The 24163-nt window shown below is 42.9% G+C and overlaps 3 protein-coding genes across 3 annotated transcripts; 2 read left to right on the top strand and 1 right to left on the bottom strand.

Moving 5' to 3' along the window:
• Positions 1–1941: 1941 nt before the first annotated feature.
• On the top strand, positions 1942–10025 carry LOC106746708 (short transient receptor potential channel 4-like). Its single transcript, XM_014623539.1, has 12 exons — positions 1942–1989; positions 2141–2278; positions 5763–6145; positions 6393–6588; positions 6950–7126; positions 7508–7778; positions 7847–7952; positions 8075–8376; positions 8678–8929; positions 9052–9167; positions 9318–9510; positions 9868–10025. The coding sequence occupies exons 1-12, from the start codon at positions 1942–1944 to the stop codon at positions 10023–10025; spliced, it is 2340 nt and encodes a 779-aa protein (XP_014479025.1).
• Positions 10026–19806: 9781 nt separating this feature from the next.
• On the top strand, positions 19807–20390 carry LOC106746773. The gene has a single exon (XM_014623777.1). The coding sequence runs from the start codon at positions 20017–20019 to the stop codon at positions 20269–20271; it is 255 nt and encodes an 84-aa protein (XP_014479263.1). The 5' UTR covers positions 19807–20016; the 3' UTR covers positions 20272–20390.
• Positions 20391–20490: 100 nt separating this feature from the next.
• Positions 20491–23684, bottom strand: LOC106746772 (max-like protein X). The gene is made up of 5 exons (XM_014623776.1): positions 23304–23684; positions 22845–22991; positions 22406–22785; positions 22214–22327; positions 20491–21760 (listed from the first exon to the last, which is right to left on the bottom strand). Exons 1-5 carry the CDS (start codon positions 23338–23340, stop codon positions 21701–21703), a joined length of 738 nt encoding a protein of 245 aa, XP_014479262.1. The 5' UTR covers positions 23341–23684; the 3' UTR covers positions 20491–21700.
• Between the last annotated feature and the right edge of the window lie 479 nt (positions 23685–24163).

Here is a 24163-nt window from a genome sequence, read left to right as displayed (position 1 = left end):
AGAATCGGAGCTTTCCTCTTCTTGTTATGTGTGTATCGTGGTGCACGATGTAAACGTCTCTTTTTTCCCCCGTTTCCTTGCAAAAGCGTCAGCGAATCCCGTCCGTATCCGCGCCGAAAGTGCCTGAAGAGATCGCACTGTGTTCTGGAAAAAGCGGAACGATACTCTGCAGTAACGTAACGCTACCGCCGACTCTTTCTCACCAAAATGTTGCCTCGCTCGTCTTTCGATCGTTTTTTCAGTCACTCGTTTTCAATCAAAGCTCTACTGCGCAACGAGAACTCGTCTACGTTAAACATTCACCGTTTGGATTACGCAAAGGAAAGAAACTTGCGAAATTGTAAGATTAATCGCCTACATGTTATTAAATTCCTTCGCGAGTTCGCGAAATTCACATACCAACTTAAAGCAGTTTTCGCGCCAAGTTGATCGATAATATATATAATATGTAATCGTGTATCGGCATTTAATGGAGTATGATAAAGCAGAGAAAGAGTCGCGTTTACTCGAGAGCTCGAAGGTACACGATCAGAACACTCGAAGTTTCCGCTCAACGAAATTTTCCCGTTAGGAACTCGAAGATCAACACGCATAATTGATATTTCGAGGATACGAATGGACGCAGGATCCAATTAGTCAATTACTTTTGGTCATGATTAGGCGCTCGCATCGTGAATCAAGCAGTTTGCGATGCGCGTCCTCTCGATATCGTCCCGATAAATTTCAGATACACCTGTTCAACTCGCACTTTTACGAAATGAAAATGATTATTGTACATAGTCTACATCCTTTCGATTCTTCTCCGTCATCTAACGCGACGAGGGAATTGTACGTAACCCGCTGCGTTTTCTTCGTCCATTAACACATTTCTTGTAACCCATTATAAATCCACTATAAATATATGCATTTAACGTTACGCATACCTGAAGCTATGAGGACTATTTTGTTTAGCTGCTCTTTCCTGCGCTCGAAATGAAATAAAAAAGCATTCTTGGATTTTTGACGTCTAAACATTATGGGAGAAAGATGAACAAAGTCGAGATGCAGAAAGTACAGCCGAAACGAACCGACCTCGCGAATACTCGGCTGTCATTATCGGTAGTGACAACAACCGTCGGGTATCCTTTCGCTGTATAGTAATGTTAAATCATATCACGTCACTGTCATCGTGTCACGTTTCTGACGACGATCGTTTTACAATCGACGCGGCACAAATTAATTATTTTAATGATGTAAGGACTATTTCTCCGACACCTAAGTTATCCTCAAAAATATATATTATATATTATTATTATAATATTATATTATAATAATTATATTATTATTTCAATTATTATTATTATATTATTTGTATGTAGAACACAAACAAATTATAAATTATGTATATATCTACCCTCCGCCCGAAGATCAAATTACATCATTAAATGAAAACGAAGATCAACGCGTTTTATTTTTCCACCCTTACTACCGTTTACCACGGACCTCACTCACTTGGGTGAATCAATTAAAACTGACGAGTTAACGAATTCAAGTAGAGGAAATCTGCTGTTGCACCGAAGAAGATCGTAAAGTTCTCTCGGTTTCAGATAAGTTAAATTTAAAATTGATCAAGCGAGAACTCCGAGTTAACGGAATTCCTACCGTTCTATGAAGAAGAAGATCATAGAATTAACTCGGCGCTATGGAAAAACTCGAAGAGTTACCTGAACCAAAACTCTCATACGGAGGCAACTTCATCTCTATGCCGCGCCACAGATCGAAACAAGATAGATTTAACGTAAAATCTATCTTCGATCCGTTTCTTTAAGATCGTTCCGGGCGATCGTGAGTTCGATGACTTGATCTACCATGATATCTAATATATAATACTTGAAAATATAAAACTCGACTTGTCCAACGGCCGTAGAGACGATTGTCCGCAGTCGAGCTGTCACTGTCGCGATGGCGGACAACGAAGCGACAGCTGAAACTGAAGACGAATTCGAACAAGTAAGCCTTTTCACAGAGAACACACACCGGCAGGATTGCATCCTGCACGAGGAGTAACCGCTAAGCGCATTCGCCTGCGGTCAGAAGTCGAAAAATATAATATCCGACATGCGCTCTCTCGAGGTGTACTAAAAGGTTATTTTTATTGCAGTTTCCGAGCGTGATATTTCCGCTGTTGCAAGAACTCGAGAAGAAATTCTTCGATGTCGTTGCCGACGGAAATGTCGCCGAAGTGCGACTATTCCTGGACGAGAATCCGAAATTCAATGTTAACGTCATGAATTTCCAAGTAAGTGAGCAAACTCATAAGAACCTCCCGCGCGATCACGAGGAACGTGACGCGAAATATTTATAATATTCAAGAGAGCAAAGTGCAGTTTACCCGTATCCGAGTAAGTAAAAAGAGAACGAAAAGAAAAGGGAGGAAAATAGCCGGCGCGAGACGGAAAGCGCGTAAATCCGCTCTCACAGCCCGCAATCAATGTTGAATTCATCGCGACGCTTCTAACGACGACAACGACGAGCGCCGAATAGCGCATAAATTAATTTCCTGATTTACAATTTCACGCGGGAATATGATTAATCGTGGCAACGCCGACGGCGATGGCGTGCGCCATTAGTGGTCAAGGTACGCTAAATTACACCGCGGTGGAATGCGTTTTCCATACGTCACCGCATCCGGTGGATTCGTCCGTTTCCTATCTGATTCATCGGACGACTCGCAGCCGCGCGAACGGTGCGCTTTAAAGTGGACCCTTAAACAGCTCGTAAAGATTCCCGAATTTATCTCCCATCGCGCCGACTCCCCGTGATTTAACCGTAAGAGCCCGGCACCACCACTTACGTGGATTCACCGAAATTACGAGGAGAGGAGAGCAGAGGCGGCGGCAACGGCGGCAGCAGCAGCAGCAGGTTGAAAGGAGATACGCTCTCCCACCTTCTCGGTGTCCGCGTCACAACTTTTGTCAACCCTTCCTTTGAGATCTGCGGCTGATGATTTATGTGAAAGACGCCACGCTATTCTTAGACTCGCACTGTGTTCTTAGGTGTTCCCGAGGCGAGAGGGAAAGGGAGTCGTAGAAGATAGACCAGGTTACACACACATAACGAGAGACAAGCGATACATTAAACGTTTCCAATAGATTATACCTGCAGCCTGGGAGAAAAGGAAACAAAGTGATCCAAATTTATAATTCAACGCGATGAACTCGGATGTGCCGGAAGTTCTCAGTTTAAAAAAAAAAAAAACAATGTCGAACATTTTTCTGTCTCTGTGTCTAATCTTTAGCTCTCACGGTTAACAATGAAATCCGGTGACTAAATATCAGGTGTATCATATAAACAGCTAATTCCTTTTCTCCGTGTGTGAATATATTTTGCGAATTTTTAATGTTGATGCGACCTCAGTCAGAATTTTGATGTTTCATCGTCAAGTTATGAATTTCAAACATCGAACGATGTTGCACGCCAGATTGCAGACTCGTTGTCGGACGATGTTGCGTAATTCCCGACGTGTAAAGCGCCAATACTCCGATATGAATTGAGAAATGTTTTAACGTGCCCCAGTAAGCTCGGGCACGATTTATCCCGCGTAAGAAACGGACGGAACGAAACGAGCAGAGGCGGGGAGAAGGAACCGGAGAGAATGAGGGCGACGCAAAGTCCAGTTATCTCAGATCTTCACCCCGTGCTGGAACACGTACCCCCCGTGGAATGTCTCGCTCTTTCCATCTCCTGCACCCACTTGGCCGGCTCTCCCGTGGTCGTAACCGTCCTCTTCTCCGTTCTCTCGCGGTGTCCTCTTCTCTTTCGGGGTTCCCGAAAAGCAGCCAAACCCTCGTTTGACTTTGAGACCGAAATGCCGATGCGGCGCGCACGAGTAGATAGAAAAAAAGAGAAAACGAGAGAGAGAGAGAGAGAGAGAGAGTGAACGAGAGGAAGAAAGAGAGAAAGAGAGAGAAGAAGAGCAAAGGAGGAAGCGGGTGAAGAGAGAGACATAGAGAAAGAAGAAGAAGAAGCTGCTTGCCTCCGTGTATCTCCGGCCATATTTCAGGCCGTCTTTTTACAAGACAATGGTTTCAGCCGAGGCCCGATAAAAATTATTCAAATGACCCGGCCCGCTGTAAATTCCATATGGGAATGCACTCGCGAGCTCTTTCACGGTTTACCGTGCGTGTTCTCGGATGCGACCCGTGCCGCCGATGATGACGCATCCTTGCGTCGCTCATTCATTAAACACCTTACGCGCTCGCGTCAACCCGCCGGTTATTCTCCCGTCGCTAATTAAATTTCTGAAAGACTCGACGCGCACTCGATAGATTCCGGAGAAATTCGTAATAACAGATTCCCGATATCGACGTTGTAATTTACACCGAGAGATCGAGCCTCGACATTTCCCAGTCGGAGTTGACGCCTGTTAGCAGGCGAAAGCGTCGAGTCAGCATTCGCGCCGCGCTATTTCGCAACGTGTACACCGCAGGAAAAAAAAAGGGAAAAAGGAGAAATCCTCGAACGACAAATAGATATCTGGTCGGGCAGAAAATCAGGGCGAGTCATGCGAGACGTTAAGGGTGGCAGCTGCCGATTGTCGAGGGATTCCGTCGAGAGAAAGAGAGAGAGAGAGAGAGAGAGAGAGAGATGAAGGGTGACAGAGAGAGAGAGAGAGAAAGATGAAGGGAGACAGAGAGAGAGAGAGAGGGGGAGAAGGGCTTTTTACCGAACATATATCACGAGGTGTTATTGTCGTGCGCGGCGTGTGGATGTACACGAATGCTCCGGGGGTCCGGTCGAAAAGCCAGGATATCACGGAATATTGTGACTAGTGCCGACGGCAACAATGGTGCCGGTCCATTGTCGAGGGCCGCCTCTGTAAACGCGCCGCAGATGGGCGACAAACGTCGTCGTCCCATTCTTCCTATAAAGAGGGACACGACCGAAAAAAGGGAGCCGATAGCGCTCAGAAAAGTCGATTTCTCTCTCTCTCTCTCTCTCTTTCTCTCTCTCTCTCTCTCTCTCTCTCTTTCTTTCTCACGCTCTTGCTTTCTCACTCCTCCTTTTAACGGGGAAGGAAGAGGCGGAGGAGGAAAAGGAAGAAGACGAAGAGAACCCGCGGACCCGTCTCACAACGAGAAAAGAGAGCATTCCGGAAAAGTCGAAGAATTTTTCAGCTCGAGAAACGCGATATCTTTTCGGCCGAGCGGCCGTCTCTCCTCGTTTTGTCTTCGCTAATCGAGCTACACAGGCGGTAGCATGACAGAAATGCGGCCGAAACCTCGTGTTACATAATCCAAGACTGTCCACATCATCGTATTTCTCCCTCGAGAAATACGACTGTCGCAACATTTAAATATGAATTTAAAATGACACGATGGACCAAGAGTTCTCTTGGTGTTCGCTGAAACATTCCTTAGCGTTCTTCGCTAATTAAAGATACCGTCTCTCGTGTTAATGCCCCGTGTCCCAGTTTGTGTAGTTCTCGACTCTTTTCGTGTGCAAGGCGCGCGAGCTGTGTGATCCTCCGATGCGAAAACTTTCTTCGCTGCCTTAACTTCGTCTCAGAAACATTGAGCAACACGTAAGACCGTAATCTTTGAGGACTTGTTTCTTGCCCCTTGAAATATCTCGGCTCGATTTTCCAGTCGCGGACGAAAGACGATTGCGTGCAACACTTTGCAATTGCAACACTTCACGTTCGTGCGAACTTCTTTTACGATGCACGCTCCTCTTGGTAAACTCCTCTTGTCCTTCGTACTAATTCAGCGTTTCATTTTCAGGGTGTTACCGCGCTCCACATCGCCGTCAAGGATAGGAACATACCGATGGTGGAGTATCTCTTGTCCCAACCAGAGATCGACCCGGGTGATGCACATCTGCACGCGATCAGGGATAATCAAATACGGATCACTATGATGATATTGGACAAGCTGAATGAATTGACGCCCGGCTTCGAATATGCTGGCGTCACTCACAGTCCCGATTTCCCGGACGACACAATCCCCCTAGCCATCGCAGCGCAATATGGACACTTCGAGATGATTGATATGCTCAGATATCGACGTCACATCCTGTACAAGCCTCATCCGCCTAGCTGCAATTGCGAGGATCTGTGCAAGTACGACGACGCACACGGCAAACGCAGAATGTTTCTCAAAATAATGTCCAAGAGCTTCTGATATATTTAATAATTTAAAAAAAAGAAATTAAAGATCGTTTATTTGATATAAAATTGTGAATTATTTTCAACAGAAATTTTCGTCAGAGAGAAAAATTCATTTCGAAAATTCGTAAACGTAGCTCTCGAATGTTTGTTGAGAAAAGCGCTATATTTAATCATAGATGATTAAGTTATAATTTGAGATATTATTGTCGATTAATTTGCCCATTTTCTTGTTGCGTTATCGTAGACCGGAAAGGGAGAAAGGCGATATCCTGACCATGGAGAGAATGCGTCTGTTTATGTACAGGGCGGTATCGAATCCGGCATATATCTGTCAAACTGAGACCGATCCAATTTTAAAGGCTTTTGAATTATCTGCCGAGCTTAACAGGGAAGCCACGTTCGACAAAGAATTTTATCCCGACTACAAAGAACTGTCTTCAGTTAGTGAGACTTTCCCAGACAACAGACAGTATTTATAAAATATTTTAAAAATATAGATATTACAATATTTAATATTTATATTTTATATTTATATTTTATTTCATATTTATATTTTATTTCATATTTATATTTTTGAAATATTTTATAAGTATTGTGTGTTGCTTCGGTTGTTGCTTATCGAAATTTACCGTATGACAATCGTCATCCGCGAAATCGTCCGTTCAATTAAACGACAACTAAGAAGCGACAAAAATAACTGGTTAATTATTGGTAATTTACATATCCACGATGTCCGCGACACGCCAAAATATTAGAGGCAAAAGGAATAAGTAGCTAACAGCTCACCGTTTTGCTACAAAGGAGGTGTCTCAATTCGCTACAGACTTGATCGGATGCGCCCGTAAAGTCGAGGAGGTCGAGTGTATTTTGAAACGAAACGTCGGTTTCGGTCGTGCCTCCAGCTTTCTATATCCGCGACTCCTACTAGCTTTGGATTATGAACAGAAAACCTTCGTAGCTCATCCAAACGTACAGCAGGTAACGATGTAATAATAAACGCGCACTCTCGAGAGAATTTAAAATAAATAATGATCTAAATAAAAAAAATTAAATTGTAAATTTAATTCAACACTGTATAAATGTAATTGATCTGCGCGTGTTTCATTTATATATCTGTTTCTAATTTAATTTATCTCGAAAATGTACACATTTATAATTCGATATTTTTTCAAGTTTCGAAAAAATCTCTCTCTCTCTCTCTCTCTCTCCCTCTCTCTCTTTCTTTCCTTCTTTCTCTTTGGATTTGTATTTTTTCGCTTATCAGATACGGGGTTATTCTTGTGCAAAATTAATATCGTGAAAATTACGACCTTTACAAAAACTGAGACGCCTCGTTATGAGTTTTCGCTTTTCTTTCAGTTGGTCGAGAGCACGTGGATCGGCAGTTGGCACGATTGGAAGGTCCGCAACACGTGGCTGAAGTGTCTGTCGGTGATCCCGCAAATCGGCTTGCTGCCGTTCATAACTTTCGTCGTAGTATTCGCGCCGAACTCGAAGCAAGCCAAGTTCTACGACATCCCAGTGAACAAATTTCTCTCCTCCGTGGCAAATTATCTGATATTCCTCACATTCGTGTTCCTACAGTCGCACAGCGACAAGACCGAGCAGCTTCGCGGACCGCCCCATACCGGTGCGTGTCCCATTCATTCTTCTTCCGCTTAGAATTCGATCTCAATTTAAGTCAACTTGTCTCTCCAGGATTCGAATGTTTCCTCGCTATTTACGTCGTGTCGTACATAATTGCGCTCATTCGACTCTGCATCGTAGACGGTCCGGTCAGGTGTTTCAAGACGCGGAGAAATTGGTGAGAGCACGAACGATCGTAATTTGCTGTTGCGATTGATCGTCCTAGTTTGCGGCAGAACGTTCTAATTTGTGGTACGTTATTTACGACGAGTAATTCACATTGTGTAACGTGCAACGCAGGTACGAGCTTATCATGCTCATACTGTTCGTGCTGACGTTTCTCTTCTGGATAGTCGCCGCGTTGGACGTAAGAATAAACGGTCAACACGACTTGGAGAGAAAATATTGGTACAAGTACGATCCGACACTGATAGCGGAAGGGATCTTTTGTCTCGCGACGATCATGGCGTTTTTCAAGCTATTATTTATCTGTCAATTAGACTACGATCTGGGACCGCTGCAACTGTCTCTGTTCAAAATGATCAGAGACGTCGGTCATTTCCTCGCGATATTCGGTATCATCATCATGGCTTACACGGTTGGTAAGATTTTACACGGTTCAGATAGGAAAATATTTTTTGCACTATTCTAACAATAATTATAATAATTATAATAGTAATTTTTAAAGATGATTATATAATGATAATATTATGACATAATAATTTTATTATAATTATAATTATATGATCCGATAGTAATTTTCTGGTAAACAAATCAATTGAGAAACTTTTTTTGCGGAGCTACGAGATCTGAGAAAATTTTTTATCCTGTTATATTTTTATCTTTATTCTTCGTGGTTCGACAAATTTTTGCAGCATTAACAATCCGTATAATTTTCTCCAGGACTCTGTAAACTGTATCAGTACTACGACGGAATGGTGCAGACCGACTACGAGACAAAGATGAAGGTCGAACAAGAGAGCTCTTTCGTGAGTTTTAAATCCACCCTGAAGACTCTTTTCTGGGCGGTTTTCTGCATGAGTCCGGTGGAAAGTGCCGACGTGGTGATCGAGAATCTTCCCGGTGAAAGAGAATCGGAGACAATAATCAATCATCACAGCTTCACCGAGCTTATCGGTTACCTCGCTTTCGCAGGTAGATGGCACCTTCTTATCATCGGCGATGAATTCGTCAAAGATTTGACAGATGACGAAACTCCCTCCTTCTATATCTGTCTCCTTTTTCTCACTTTTAATATTATCCTCTCTATTTTCCAGGCTTCCAATTTATCACCGTAGTGGTCGTTTTGAACATGCTGATCGCGTGTATGGCGAACACCTTCACCAGAGTGACCGACAACGTTAATGTGGAGTGGATCTTCGGCCGAACCGAGGTCGGTATCTCCTCAATAATCGTGAATGATGTATCCCTTTCAAAGCAGATGTAATACACCGTCGAATCGGGGAAATTGAAATTTGAAATTATAACGACATGAAAAACACGACTGACCGCATCTTTTCTGTTTCTGTCGGGCTTTCTTCAGGCTTACGTTGATTTCATGCTCACGACGACCCTCCCGCCGCCGTTCTGCATCTTTTCGATATTCACGGGTCTAAAGCCGGTGATCGAGTACTTCAAAGTGCTGTTTAAGCCACCGCCCGGCAAGCGAGCACGATGGGACTTCATAAATTGCTGCTACATCGTCAGTATGCCGAACTTCAATATTGATCTAATGCGTCTTTTGTTGTCAAACTAAACGGTCGATTATCGGGTTTCCATCGCGAGCTGACCAACATGAAAGCGTACGTGACGCTTTCACGGGTCTCACAAATACGCGCACGAATTGAATGCTTTCAACAAGTGATAAAAGCTAAAGCGTTCTGTTCGATTCTTAATTAATAATACAGCTATCTCGTATCTTGCGATGTAACGAGTCTTGCTTTAATTAACAAACGAAATATGCAAAGCAAAGTCTTATACTTACAAAGCGACCTGATGTGAAAATCCTCTTAAAGTTTCTGTTACTTTTAACGAAAGGATGAAGGCGGAATAAACAACCCAAGTTCGTTTGATCCCGCAGGAGGATCTACGAGTGGAGAAGGACGATCAGTTCGCGGAAATTATGACACAACTGGTGCAACGTTACTTCCGGCAGCGCGAGAGGAAAGTGGAGGAAACGGACATGCAAAAGCTGAGGAAGGAGCTGATGGAGTTCAATAACATCCTAAAAGAGGCTCTCAGTCCGTCCTAAAGGATACTCTGAGTGCACCTTGTGATGTGCACCTAATTAATCTCTTAATCCTCGACACACTCTCGGCGAACAACGAAGGAACGCTGCAGCGTGCGTCGACACAGGCTTCATTCTAGGAAATAAGAGACGTCACCGGAACCCGCCATCTTTCAGCTTTTCAGTACAATTTCATCTGTGCGCATCGACGAGAGGGGATTTTTATCGCAATCGAGGAAATAACGCTGCTACTCAAATCAGACCTGCGTCCGACCGAGCGTTCCTCGAGGAGTCGCTTGATTTACCTTGAGATATTGCTGCGCGAAAGGAAAATAGGAACACGCGCGTGCTGCATCTGGTTCGCGTAGAGAAGAGCGGAAGCGAGGGAGGCGAGAGAAGCAGGAAGAGGAGGAAGACGAGGACGACACGGTTAACAGCTCGCGTCATTATGCGCGAAAGCAATTTCCCGCGCGCCGAGCAGTTGTTAATTTAATTTGCGCGCGATTTCCGAACGGCACTCAGACGTCGAGCGCCTAAGGACTCGTGGATCTACTTCTTCATCATCATTATTCTCTTCTTCTTCTTCTCCTCCTCCTCGCTATCGGGGGAGAAAGTTTTCTCGGAATCGAAACGGCACAATCTACGAGCTCGTGCGATACGGGGGAAAACCGCTGCGCGGCTTGCGCTCCGGAATTTGTTCGGCGCCTCGTAATAAACGGAGCCTGCGAGCCCGAAGAAGAAGAAGACATTTCTTCCACTCGCGTGGGACGCACGCAAGCGTTATATCCGCGCGATTCCAGCGAAACGGCAGCGAAACGGCCGCCATCGGAATTCGGCGCACGTTCCGTCACGGCTCTCGTTAATAATTTGCGGCCGACAATGCGACGTATGGCGGCGCAATTTACACGCTTGCTGCGTGACACAAACTGATGAAGTGTATTATGTGAGCCCGCGTTGTGCGCCCGCGGTTGTTACGATTGCTCGCATGGACTAGCGCTCTAATGGGCGCGCTTGTTCGGCAATTGGCGGCTTGTTCGCGATACGCTATTCCATTTCGCTTGCCTAATACCGCCGTATCCTTAGCTACACCCCACTCACCGTCGAAATCCATCGTGGTGTTTTAATACGCGATACGGAAGAGCAGGAGTGAGAGAGAGAGAGAGAGAGAAAAAGAGCGCCGCCGAAGAGGATTCGAAGTAGATCGAGACGATTACGGCCGGACATTCGTCGGCGCGATCTTCGCGCGTCTCAATTCCGCGTTTCCGACTCTGTTCGGCGCGTTCTGAATCGCGACCTTAAAATATCTCCCTTTTATCTGTCCCCTGAATTGCGATCTCCCGAATTATACGACGCCTTTCTCATTTTCCTTACATATCTCCGACGCGGGAGTCTGCGAGTCGTTATTCAGGGATCGCCGGCCGTTTTGTCATCCCTCCCCCTCCTTCTTTCCGCTCGTCTTGAGTCTCAGCCACCAAATCCTAATCTCGATCCTGCTACTTTCGGGGGACACTTAACTGGGAATTTCACCCAAGAGAGAGAGAGAGAGAGAGAGAAACTCGCTTTCGTCGCGCGGAGACCCAGCGCCGCTGGAAATTGCGAGGAAGAGGAAGGAGAGGCACGCCTCGTCGAGCGAGTGACAAACGATATCCCGCGCGCGAGGAAACTCCAAAGGATTAAAAAAGAAAAGAAAAAGGGAAGGAGAAAAAAAATCGCTCCGATTGCATGCGGAGTGGAGCGAGCAACAGTGTTAACCGCGCGTCGCGGAGAAAACTAATCCGAAAGTTTCGGCAACTTCGACACGGCGGAAGCTAATGGAAAAAGCTCGGACGAGGAAGCCCGAAGCGACGACAAATAAATTGATCACGCCGACAATCTTGCGTTTGTGCAATTAGATTCTTTTCCACAAGGATTCGTTCTTTTTCGTCAAGCTATACGTCTTTTCTTTTTTTTTTAATATATCTACCACCGTCCTCTATCACAAAAAACCCAAATCACGGGACTTAAAAGTTACCTTTCCACGCGCAATTTATCACATTTTAGATAAGAAGAATGTTGCAATATGAATAAAAATAAATATAAATAATACAAATATAATATAAGTGTAAGTATAAGTAAAAAGATACTTTCGGTCGAATTGGCTACTTTCTGTCTTAAGAAACATTAACGCGGGTTTGCTTTTAAAAGAAACTGGCTGAGATGGCGTCGGGAAAAAGGGGTGGAGGAAGACAAGAAGTTGCGTATTTCCTCGCGGGAAACATTCGCAACGAGAAAGCAATCGCGCGCGAATCGACTGATTTATATCGAGCGTAGCGCCGGAGCCGGAAAAACGCTCTAAACATTCCTCGTATCGCGAAAAAGGACTCCTTTACCAAAGATCCCTACACATTACATAGGAACGAGGGTGGAGGACGAGGATAGGCGGAGGAGGAGGGTAGGAGGAGAGAGCCGTACTTCGTGAGGATGCGCGATGCCACGATGGACCGCTCTCTGTCACAGTTTGCACGCGACTCCCGCGTTGTGAGCAACGAGATAATGCGAGCCTCTCCGCACACATCATTAAGTAACAATTAGTGCAACTTCGCTCGTCCGCAGTGATCCATCAACGACACAATGGGCGCGTAATTACGACGCCACCGACGGGATAATTAATAGGACTCATTTACCGTTACCACGGCCTGATACACTGAAGTTTCGACATTTTCTTTTCTTTCTTCAAATCGTCCCGCATTTTCATCTTGCGATCCTACGTGCAACGGTTAGGAAGAGAAAGACGGCGGGTTCAAGGAGAGAATCGACCGACCGAAATCACCGCGATTGACCGCCGCCGCAAGAAACGGGACGTTAATGTACATTAAGTGACCTCCGGCATTTGCGATATTTCGGATGACCACACCGAGTTCCGCGTTCTCCCAGGTCTGTGCGCGTGATGAATCTGCCCCGTGAACGGGCCATCCCGATGCGGATTATTCGTCGTCAGGCCGGCTCCTGAAAGCGGTATTAAAATGGAATAAATTACCGCGCGTTTACGCGGACCGATGCGGGATCATAGCGCGGCGCGGAGGCGCTTTGAGATGCCGAGGAACAAAAGAACGACGGCATTCAATTTGCCGGGGTGAACGAGAACAAGGCGAGGCTCGATGATGCGCGCGAATCAGACATTCTGCGTCCACGAACCGTGCTGAAAAGGGGATGAGGAAGAACGGAAGCCTTCCGATATCATTATAGTGCAGGTGAGAGGAAAATAGTTCGTGCCGGCCGATAACCTCATTTATAATTGTAAATATAAATATAAGTACAGATGTAGGATAGTCCGGGTAGGGTAGGGACATGCTTCCTGGGGAAGAAACGCATAAAAATATACGGCCTATTTATGACCCAGATCATGTCTAGCACTCGCGTACCGCTAAGTACAGACGTAATTTTTATCCGTGCTTACATACATCTGCATTAACGTGACATCGTTATTCTCTAAAAAGTAAATAAGCGCTTAAAGTAGTTTGCTCTTATCTCGGGCATGCCTCATTTTAAATGCCGAAAGCATTAAAAGTGGCTCTAGCAGCCGAGTGGTTGCATCGCCCGGATGCTAAGTGAAGCTATTACTGAACGGAGTAACGCGTCCTGTGTCACAGCTTCCTCTAATATCATTAATCTCCGTGCTTGGCTAAATATAACGCGAAACTGAAAGAAATAGGAGTACGGGGCGCCAACGGGAATGCTCGTGTATATATCCGTGTGTACAAGGTAAAATCGCGAAAAATATCCCGGGGATGTCTATTGATAGGTTCACATCTGATATTCATCGTACGATATATATCCGTTCATCTTGCGAGAGTCGCGACGATCGTATCGACATAGTGAACGTAAACGCTGGAAATTTTCTCTCGCGAACACCACTGGGGAGTATCGACGAGGTAATAATAAAAGACGAAGTAATAATAAAAGAAGGTGACAAAACAACGCTATGAAGCGAATAGCAGCGGAGGTAGAGAAGGCGAAGCCGAATCGTAAAAAAAAGAGAGAATAAAAGAAATGAAGAGAGAGTCGGAACGTCTAGCGAACGTCAAGTGTAAACCTAATTTTACGTTCGTACTACTGTGTCGGCCACGTGTTCACCGCCAGTTGGCGTACCGTCTGAGTGAACTCATCCGATGGCACACTCGTGCTTAATATACGAAAAATTTCGTTGAACACGGCACCACCGTATTTACTTCGACGGTACGTATGTTAAAATGTAAACGATACAGAGAAGGTTGGCATGAAATGAATGAATAAGAAATCTACGTAAATATTGCAAACGTTAAAATAAAGACTGTAGATATGATATATGTATATCTGTGGATGAATGTAACATTAAAATAAAGACATCAAAACGGCAGTAAACCGACGTTCAATAGATCACAATGACAAAGAGATGGCAAGTTAACGACCGTGACACGCCGCGGCATAAATATGATAATAGGGAGTACTGAGAGTCATTGTGTATATAAAAAATATACAATTGCGCGTAAGACAATTGTGTATTTTTTATACGCAATGACTCTCGGTCCTCCTTATTATCATATTTATACCGCGGCGGGGTCGTGTCATTGACTTGCTCTTTCTTTGTTATTGTAATCCACCGAACGTTTGTGTTTACTGCCGATTTAGCTGACTTCTTTCTTTCAATGGTAATAATATCTACAGTCTATTTTAATGCTTGTAATATCTACAGAGCTCCCTTACTTTATTTATATCGTTTACTATTGAGAAGGATCCAATCTAAGATCAATATTTCTGGGCGTAATAAAAGTTATCTGATTATTTCGGAATATCTTCCACATCTTAATGCTTCAAAGATTAATTCTTATTATTACGCTATAAATATTTCTTATTATTACACTACAGCTTCATGCACAGGCTCTTACTGGCTACCATTCTTCTTTCTACAAGATCCCAGAGAGACTTGAAGACGCCTTTCCATAAAACCCCAGAGTCTCAGAAACGTCTTATGGTCTGATATCAGACGTTGGGCTGTCTGGAATCAGCACGAGCCCTGCGCAAGGATGACACGCGCAAAATCGCGAAGCATTCCACACTTTTTATCTCTTCTCTTCGGGAAATGTGCCGTTATATTCCTCGTTCTTTTTTGTTGATTTATTATTATCGATACGCGACTACGTGTCAAGAGCGACACATATATATACAGATTGCACGCGTAATCTCGCGGACGATCGTTGTATTTTTTTTTATCGTCGCGTGTCTCGTCGCGACTGCGATCGGTGTAATTCCTATTCACATAGTTTCCCTTCGCGCCAGACTACGTCCATTACTTTCCTTCGTGCTGCTCGACTCTCTCTCTCTCTCTCTCTCTTTTCTCCTTCTCTGCTACACACATTCGTGTTTCGTTTCATTCATTATGCATCAGATACGCGTGTACGTGTATACATGTGCGCGTGTGTGTTCTTATCGCGCATGAAGAGCTCCTCCGGTCGGTGATGAACCTCGTAAAATACTTATTTCGATAAGATATTGTTTTCAATTCGGGCGAAATCAGTACTTTCACGTATATAAATTATTGCCGAAGGGGATGCAATGCGATTCTTGGCCGCGAACGGAAGAGGAGGACGAGTGGCCCACGTGCTGTTTGAGATCGTTTTTATTGTCTTCGGAATAAGTCGATATTTACTGGCGAGTTCAGCGGCTCCAGCGAGGGAGATGAAGGATTCATACGAGAGGGATGATGGTTCGGAAGCCCTCGTAAACGTACCCTACGTAGAGAATGCCGCGTGTCACGACGCAATGAGGATGTTGATCCTCCACGCCTCTGAAAACATTCCTACCGGGAATAGGAAAAGGCTTTTACTGGTCCGCCGGCGGCTCTACGTGTGTGTTTTTGTAGAGCAGCAGTTAATTTATAACCGTTTGAAGATATCGCAATTGTAATACAGATAATCGATCGATATGTCAACGTGCATAGAATTTTCATTAGACCGTACAATCGTGTTCATATTCCGGAAAATCCCGGAATAACGCTAAAACGATTAAAGCCTTTATTATTGAGAAATGTAGAAAAAGTCACATTCCACTTATAGAAAAAATCACTTGTAGAACATTAATTACTGCATAAATAAATTAATGCAATAAAATTATGTAAAGAAATTGATAAAATATCACAGCGTTTGTTTCAACCGATTCTCTGAACAGCGCAAAATACTTAATAAGCGCGCAACTTTGATAAAAATTGCGTATACCGCTAATAATTTATTTTGTAAGAATAACCAATGATTAAAAGTTTCAAAAGTTCCTTTGGAAACGAAATAAGGTTTCCCCGAGGAGGAGAAGATAAAAGCGTGCAATCGTTCAAAGTGTAGATCCGGCAAAAGATTATTTGTTACTTCGTACGCGAAGTTTCACTTTACTTGCGATCAATATAACGCATTATTTAATTTATAATAAATCTTATCCGAGAAAGTGGAATATAGGCCATTAATGTGGCTTAAGTATTTCCCCGTTCTTACCAAAGGTTACCGGGTCAATTATAAAAAGGCGCGCTTGTCGAGGACACGCGGACGCGTTTCGTTATTTTCCGCTCGTCTCGCATGACTCATCTTCGTTAATTTTCGCACGAACGACGTCGCAGGGGTGAGAAGCCGATGTTTGATACGCAACGCTGAATTAATTCGGAAGTCGTGTAAAGCGTCAGGAAGCGCGCGCGCGTTATCGACGTAACGACAGATTGTCACAATTCTCTATTTGTTCGACACCGAAGCGATGGACGGTGGCTCGGCGAATAAAACCAATAACACTCGGGAACACGCGCGAGATCGACCGGCATGCGGAAATCCGCCTTTTGTATGCAACCACCTCTCGACGGACAAGTAGTAGTAGTCGACTGTCAGGTACAATGTTCTATCTCCCGATTTGCGAAACGCTTCTCGTTAACTACGACGTGATAAAAACCCGCGGAATAAATTTTCTGATAGTCGGCTCTATCGAGTCGATCGAGAAAATTGCGTAAATTAATATCCGCCGTCCCGCCGCTCGAAACGATCCCCGCGCGAAAGGGACGAGATAAAAAAAGGTTGCCTCGCCTAATTCGGCAGACTCCGAGACCGTGCCGAGAACCATTTTTTTTCGTATCAAATAAGAAAGAGTTAATTAAGATTTTTATTTTATAGGGAAATCAGATAATAAATCCAATTTATGTAATAATTCAGCATATGTAGTGAGACGAATTTGTCACAAATCATAAGTCGAAACAGCTTGTTACATAGAAAAATTAGTCTTAAGGCTCCTGGAATTCGCTCTATAGCTCTGTCCTTGGATGACGTCAGAAGCGCGGAAAATCATGCCAATTTACGAGGGCGGTCCGATAAGTACTTAGCCTACAAAAGAAAAACGAAAATTTTGGAAAAGTGGCGATTTATTTCTCAACATAGTCTCCTTTTAGCTCGATACACTTGACCCAGCGATGCTCCAACTTCTTTAACCCATCTGAAAAATACGTTTTCTCGAAGTCTGCAAAGTACTCCGTGGCGGCGATGACCTCCTCATTCGACTCAAATTTCTGCCCGGCGAGTGACTTTTTCAAGTTTGGAAACAAAAAAAAGTCGCACGGGGCCAAATCTGGAGAATACGGTGGATGGGGCAGCAGTTCGTAGTCCAATTCGACCAATTTGGCCGAATGAGGAGGTCATCGCCGCCACGGAGGCTTACTTTGCAGACTTCGAGAAAATGTATTTTTCAGATGGGTTAAAGAAGTTGGAGCATCGCTGGGTCAAGTGTATCGAGCTAAAAGGAGACTATGTTGAGAAATAAATCGTAATTAAAGAGAGACAGCCATAGCGAATATCCAGGAGCCTTAAATTAAGAACAGCTATTCTCATATATAAACAGCAATATTATAATCTTCTTAGAAGATTTTTAGTCTTAAGAGTTGAGTTCAAGTAATACTTGCATCAATACAAATTCAATCAAATCGGGATCAAAGATCTTCTAAAAGGATTATAATATTCTTGCTTATATATAAGAATATCTATTATCTTAATTTAAAATTAATTTTTCTCCATGTAAATTTGCGATATGTTGCGTTATAACTTATAACGATATCGTTGAAAGGTATACTCTAAGAAAATACTTTGAGCTTTCTCATTATGCAGGAACAAGAGTGCATCTCTTTGAAATTCTTCCCGATGGGACGAAGTATCTCGCTTCAGTAAGAACGTAGCAAAACTAAATTAGTGACTCTCCGGCATTCGTTTGAATTAAAATATTGTTTCGTCGCTTACCTCATTTCCCATTTTGGCGCGCCGATATTTCGCCAGCGTTTACGCTAGCATCGACAAGGGAGGCAGCGGCGAGGCGAAGAATTGAAAGCCTCTGCGAGTAGAGATGCAGATAATCGCTCGATCAAGCGAAGATATCTCGCGTCTTACGAGACATCACGTTTGCATAAAAAAAAAGGAAGATGCGGAGCGATCGAAGGTGAGCTATGGAATTACTGTCGTCCCTTTTGCTCGATTTTCGTCGTCGGCCATCTCATTTCTCGCTCGTGTTCACTTCCGCGACGTGCTACCAAAAGACGTATGAACTTCGCGATCAATCGATCGACGGTTTGATGTGTGCGGAAATCAAACCGCACATAGGGTATCCCGCGATGAGGACGAGGAAGAGGAACGGATGATTCTGCATGGAAAAAGAAGAAAAAATATCTGGAAAATGTGGAAGAACAAAACATCGTTATGTTTTTCTTTTGCGACGCGTCGTTATAGAGAAACTCAACATGTTGAAAATTGCGAAAAAATCCACGGCAAAATTTCACGTTATTTTCAAATTGCTTTTTCAAACGAAACGCTGCGCTCTTTTATTTATATATTGATGGAAAAGCTGAGTAACATTGTTTTGCGCAAAAAATTCTCCATTTAAAATTAATAACGAAGGAAAAAATGTCGGTGGAAATGTCGACGAGATCAATAAGAATTAATTACTGAGCTCCAATAGCGTTCCGATAAATAATCGCCTCGATTCGTACTACAGCTGTATTGAATAAAAGCAGATTGCTATGAATTTTCCGGTCGGTCGCTTTTTAAAATTAAATTTATCCCGTCGCATCCCACGCACGCGTGACACGATTTTTCGTGAAAACAGTAATCCCATTAAATATAAATTTCATATGACCCTTCTTTCTCTGTGCCGCGCACTCCGTCTATTCGCACTCAACATTTCAATTATCGCCGCGAGTGAACTTTCAGATACGTGATCCGTAGCGAATAAATCGGATTATCCGATAATATTCGTAAGGTGGACCCCTAAAAGCCAGCATTGCCCGCCTGGTTTAACGCAAGATACCGCGAGACGTAATAGGATGAGAATATTTTCTCTATAATGATAAAAATAACACATTCGGATCGAACCCACTGACCTCGCTCTTTTATCCGTCCTCTTATTTTAAACTAAGGATCCTAGACGCCGAGGAAACTCAAGGAATTACTTGTGCAGTCGTTAGGAATGGAGTCGGGAAAATGCTAAAAAAAAAAAGAAAGAAACACCGTGTTAAATAATTGAAATAAATATGTGAATATCATTCTAAAGAATTAAATATCCTTTAATCTAGAGGCATATATAAATCTTGTGTTTTAACAAATTATCTCGTTATCTGGAAAGGACGTGTATCGAGGAAACACTGCATACTGCCGAACCTAATCAATTATTTATAAAAAGCCGATTATCTGTTAAAACAATGACAAATGTTATTTTTACGGTCAAATCCATAGATTTTTTAATATGTCCCATTCGACAGATGAAATAAACGAAAAAAAAATTCGTAATAATAATTATAATAATAAATAATTATTAAATAATTATACAATCAATCTCACGATGAGATTGAAACGCATATATTTCATTATCACTGTTCTCCGCGTGACTCGACCCTCGATAGATCCTGCAAAATGTTTCGCAAATTTCCAGACGATATTTCTTAAGCAGACCGATTCTTTTTTCAGTACCCGCTCAGTGCGAGAAGCAGCGTGATAAGATGGATGACCTGTTCTCCATCATGCTGGTTGTCATTCTCGCGATCGGCGGCTTGATGATGATGACTGCGCTGTTAACCTGCTACGTGTGCATATTCCGGGATTTGTGTTGTCGTCCGGAGAACAGATTCAAAAGACGGCACCGACAGAATCAACAACGGGAATGCGACAATCCCACTAGAGACAGATCAGGCGCGATACCGTTGAACGATATTACGCAAGGAGAGAGTATGCCGACGGAATCTGAGAAGGTTTAAACAGAGCCCCCCCCCTCTCTCTCCCCTCTTTCCTTGCGATAATGCGACCGTAAAAGCAACTACCCTACATTTTATAGTGTAGAATAAACTGAAACTGTAGAAAGTAGACAATGAAGAGGATGTTTAGGAGAAGAAGAGAGCCGGATGTTTCAAATGGACATTACATAAAAAGGATATTGATCGTAACACGGGATATTACATTGAAGATACACGCAGAGGTTGGTCGTACACATTCGTTCATTGTAAATATATGTTATATAAACCTGTTATGTACATAATAAGATAGATCTCTCTACACATATACATATATACTGTACGCCGTTATTTGTTCGCCGCGACGTATGCGCAATAAAAGATCTGACAAAAATATTCAACATCGGTATCGGTGTCACCGACGGCGACCCGAAGAGATCCCTACGCCGTTGGCAGTATACCAATATATTTAATCTCTCTCTTTCTTCCTTTCTTTCTATCTCTCTCTCTCACTCGCAGCTGTATATAAAATAAACTTTCATTTGTGTATTTCCCATGCAGTCATTACATACCCGTAACGCACGCGACATGCGTGTCTGTCTCTCTTCTCTGGTAACTTCGCGTAAGATTGGTCTAAATGTCCATCGATCCGATCATAAAGATAAAGGTCCGATCGTGTACAGAGGATCTCGACCACCACCGCCGAGAATATGATACTTTCACAATGAGTCTGAAAGTTTCGGAATTGTTGCGAGTTGCAAGGAGTGCGAATGGACATGGCAAACCTTCTTCCTCGTGCGATTCCACGGGGGGAACTGACTCGAACGGTATCTAAATACACGAGAAGTGTTACAGAGATATTTGTAATTCAATGATGCAAGATTGCGTCATTGGCGACTGGCGGCAGTCAATCAGAATTCCGCCAAAGAAAATCCGACTGCAATGCGATAAGAGACCGAAGAATTTTGCGAGCCAAAAAAAACACGGTGGTGTATATTCTGTATGTATATCAAATATTACAAAACACGCAAGCGATGCTCGCGTAACGAACAATACACGATGCCAATATTACGATAAAGCAACTATCACATGTGTTCGATACGACGTCCCGATGATCCCGATAAGATCTCGTTCAAGTTTACATTTCCACTTAAACCACGGGAAATACAGCATGAGAATCACCGACGTCTCTCATTTCGAGCTTTCCGAGTTTACTTACTCGTGGACTTTACCTCGGATAAATCTTCCTCCCCCCACTTCAAAATTGTGCTATTAATCAATTATTTATAAAGTGCTACTAGTTAGATAGGAAAAAGACAGAAAAGAACTGCTCCGTTTCATAATCTTGGCATCGCTTCTTTAAATATGGAACACGCCATATAATCTTTATGAGTATATGGATTTAATAAAACCCTTTTGGGGAACATTGTGCGACGTGTATCTCCTTCACAGTCGACTAGCTGATCTGACTGGTGTTAAGCTGTCCCAGCACGGAAACTACTACATCACGCAAAGTCTAAAGAAACAGTCACAATTACGTTTACCAGCATGCATTGGAAATAATACTTTATAAAGTGTATATAAAAATTAATTTATATAGTAGTACAACGTTTGTCGTTAAATTTGGAAATGATTATTTGCTATACTTATAAATAAAACTCGGTAAAAAAAAATCTCCGTTGCTCGACACTTGAGAAATTCTGATAAATCAGTCTTTAAGAGCCCAAAAATAAAGGGTAATGTTTTTCATTTTGTTTAGTTATTTATTTTAGTTTCAAATTTAACTTGAGACTTTAACATTATTTTCAAATATTTCTTAATGTTGAAAGTTATTAGATGTGAAGTTAGAAAATACTGCTATATAAGGCGGAGAATATTACCCTTTGTACATATTGAATCAGAGAAATATTTAAAAGAGAAAAAAGAAATGGAAAAGAAAGGACTGAGAAGAAATGAGAAAAATGTTTACCTGCGGTTTACAGTGCTCCTCCAACCAACTGAATACATAAGCGGATAATTCCCCAAAATTGCCTACGGAAATGTCGTTGAACGATTGGAAGAGGCGATCCATTATTGCCTGAAACTGCAATACAGCACGCATTACAAGTTGGCTGACCGCGACAACACTGAGAAGAGAAGAACAAGTATTAGATATAATCACCACTTGAAACTTCATCTCGTCCGAGACCCGCATTTCCGCATGACTTGGCTGCGTCTGATGAGCCTTGACGATCTGCTCGTAGTTTGCCAACATGATGCCTAGTCCCACAACGTCTTTCCTGAGGGCCTTCCGCTCCTCCTCCTGCCTCTTCTTCTGTTGCAACAGAAACTGTATGTAATCGATGGACTTCTGAAGTACAGTGGCCTTGGAGATCTTGTAGCCTGAGGAATCGGTGTGCTGGCAAGTCGGGACCAAATCCTGCAGGGAGTCGTAGCCTTTCTTGATAGCATCCCGTCTTTTTTGCTCGGCCTGAGTGTGAGCCTCCCTCCTGCGCTCCTTGTAGCTTATGGTTGAGTTTTTATTATCGCTATCCTCATCCTCTGAACATCACACGTCGCGGTTATCGTTCGGATTATCGATGCACAAAACCTGCCCTTACCTGTATTATGAGCGGAGGAAGACGGTGTGTTGACCGAGCCTGTACTACCGCAACGAGAGAAGGTGTACTTTTCCGTAGGACTGGACGGCTCCAATTTCATGTCGCTGTCCGAGTTTATGCTACTGCTAGTGTGCATTGTCAAGCTGGCTGTTTTTATGAAACAACACGTGCACGGTGAATTCGAAGTAAATACACGATATATATATATACATAACCTATCACACATACATATATCGAGCGCAATCGGAAAGCGAAAAGTGGTTTTCAAGTCGAATGGAAAACTTGATTGTTGTGAAAGAGAAACATTTGAACTTTAGAGGTTTGTTTTGAGTCAACCTTAAGTTAGGCACGAAGACGATGCGACCGAAGTAAACAGACTTCAGACAACTACGCGATAAGGCGCCAAGAAGAGTATCCTTTTTGTATCTTTTTCGTTAAAAGAAAAAAGAAGAAACTCACATGCTTCGTACCCATCCTTGTGCAACGAGTCCGCCATGATATTCGTGGTGCGATTATTTTCCGCTAAAACGTACGTGTACCGCGAGGAACGGAGGATCTAAACGCGCACATTAAAAGGTTATGTATCGACGACGAATCGAACGAGCCACAAACAAATCGGCTCGAGATGCTTATCCGTACGAATGTACGAGAGAAATTTCGAGCGGGTCGAGGAACATTAAACCGCAGAAATCTTCCAGTGACATTCAATTACGATACCACGAACGACCTCGATGTGTGTTTATCACGCAACAATATCCTCGCTTGGCGCCCACCATCTTTAGCAGAAACGCAACACAGAGATGGACGAAGATTGATCGTTCCACGATTCTTTTTTCCCCTTTTCGCAGCCATTTTGTTTTCTAATCTCGAAGTTAGAAAATATAGTTAAATATATAAGTTAAAATATAAGTTAAATATATAAGTTAAATATATAAGTTAAATATATATGTTCAAATATATAAGTTAAATATAGAAGTTCAAAATTTCCGTAAGATATGTCGAAATGAGAAAGATACGCATGCAAAATGATATTTATGTGAAATATTCTACAGAACTTCCCGTTGCTTTAATAATCGATAAATAACCATAAGATTAATGTAACGTGCGGATTATTTTTTAACTACATAATTTTGTCACGCTAACTTTATAGGTATATACTGATTATCAGAGCAAAAGGAAAGTTCGGAATATTTTACAAATTTACCTGATCAATTGTAAGAGACATTTTGTTGGCGTATCTTTTCATTTCAACGTACTTTGCAAGAATTTTTAATATATATTTCTCGCTCCAGACACAATCAATCAAGATAATCAGCTAG

Source organism: Dinoponera quadriceps, unplaced genomic scaffold, assembly GCF_001313825.1.
Source record: "Dinoponera quadriceps isolate SergipeBrazil2010 unplaced genomic scaffold, ASM131382v1 scaffold1565, whole genome shotgun sequence".
Classification (NCBI taxonomy): domain Eukaryota; kingdom Metazoa; phylum Arthropoda; class Insecta; order Hymenoptera; family Formicidae; genus Dinoponera; species Dinoponera quadriceps.
This window is presented reverse-complemented; position numbering and strand designations above follow the sequence as displayed.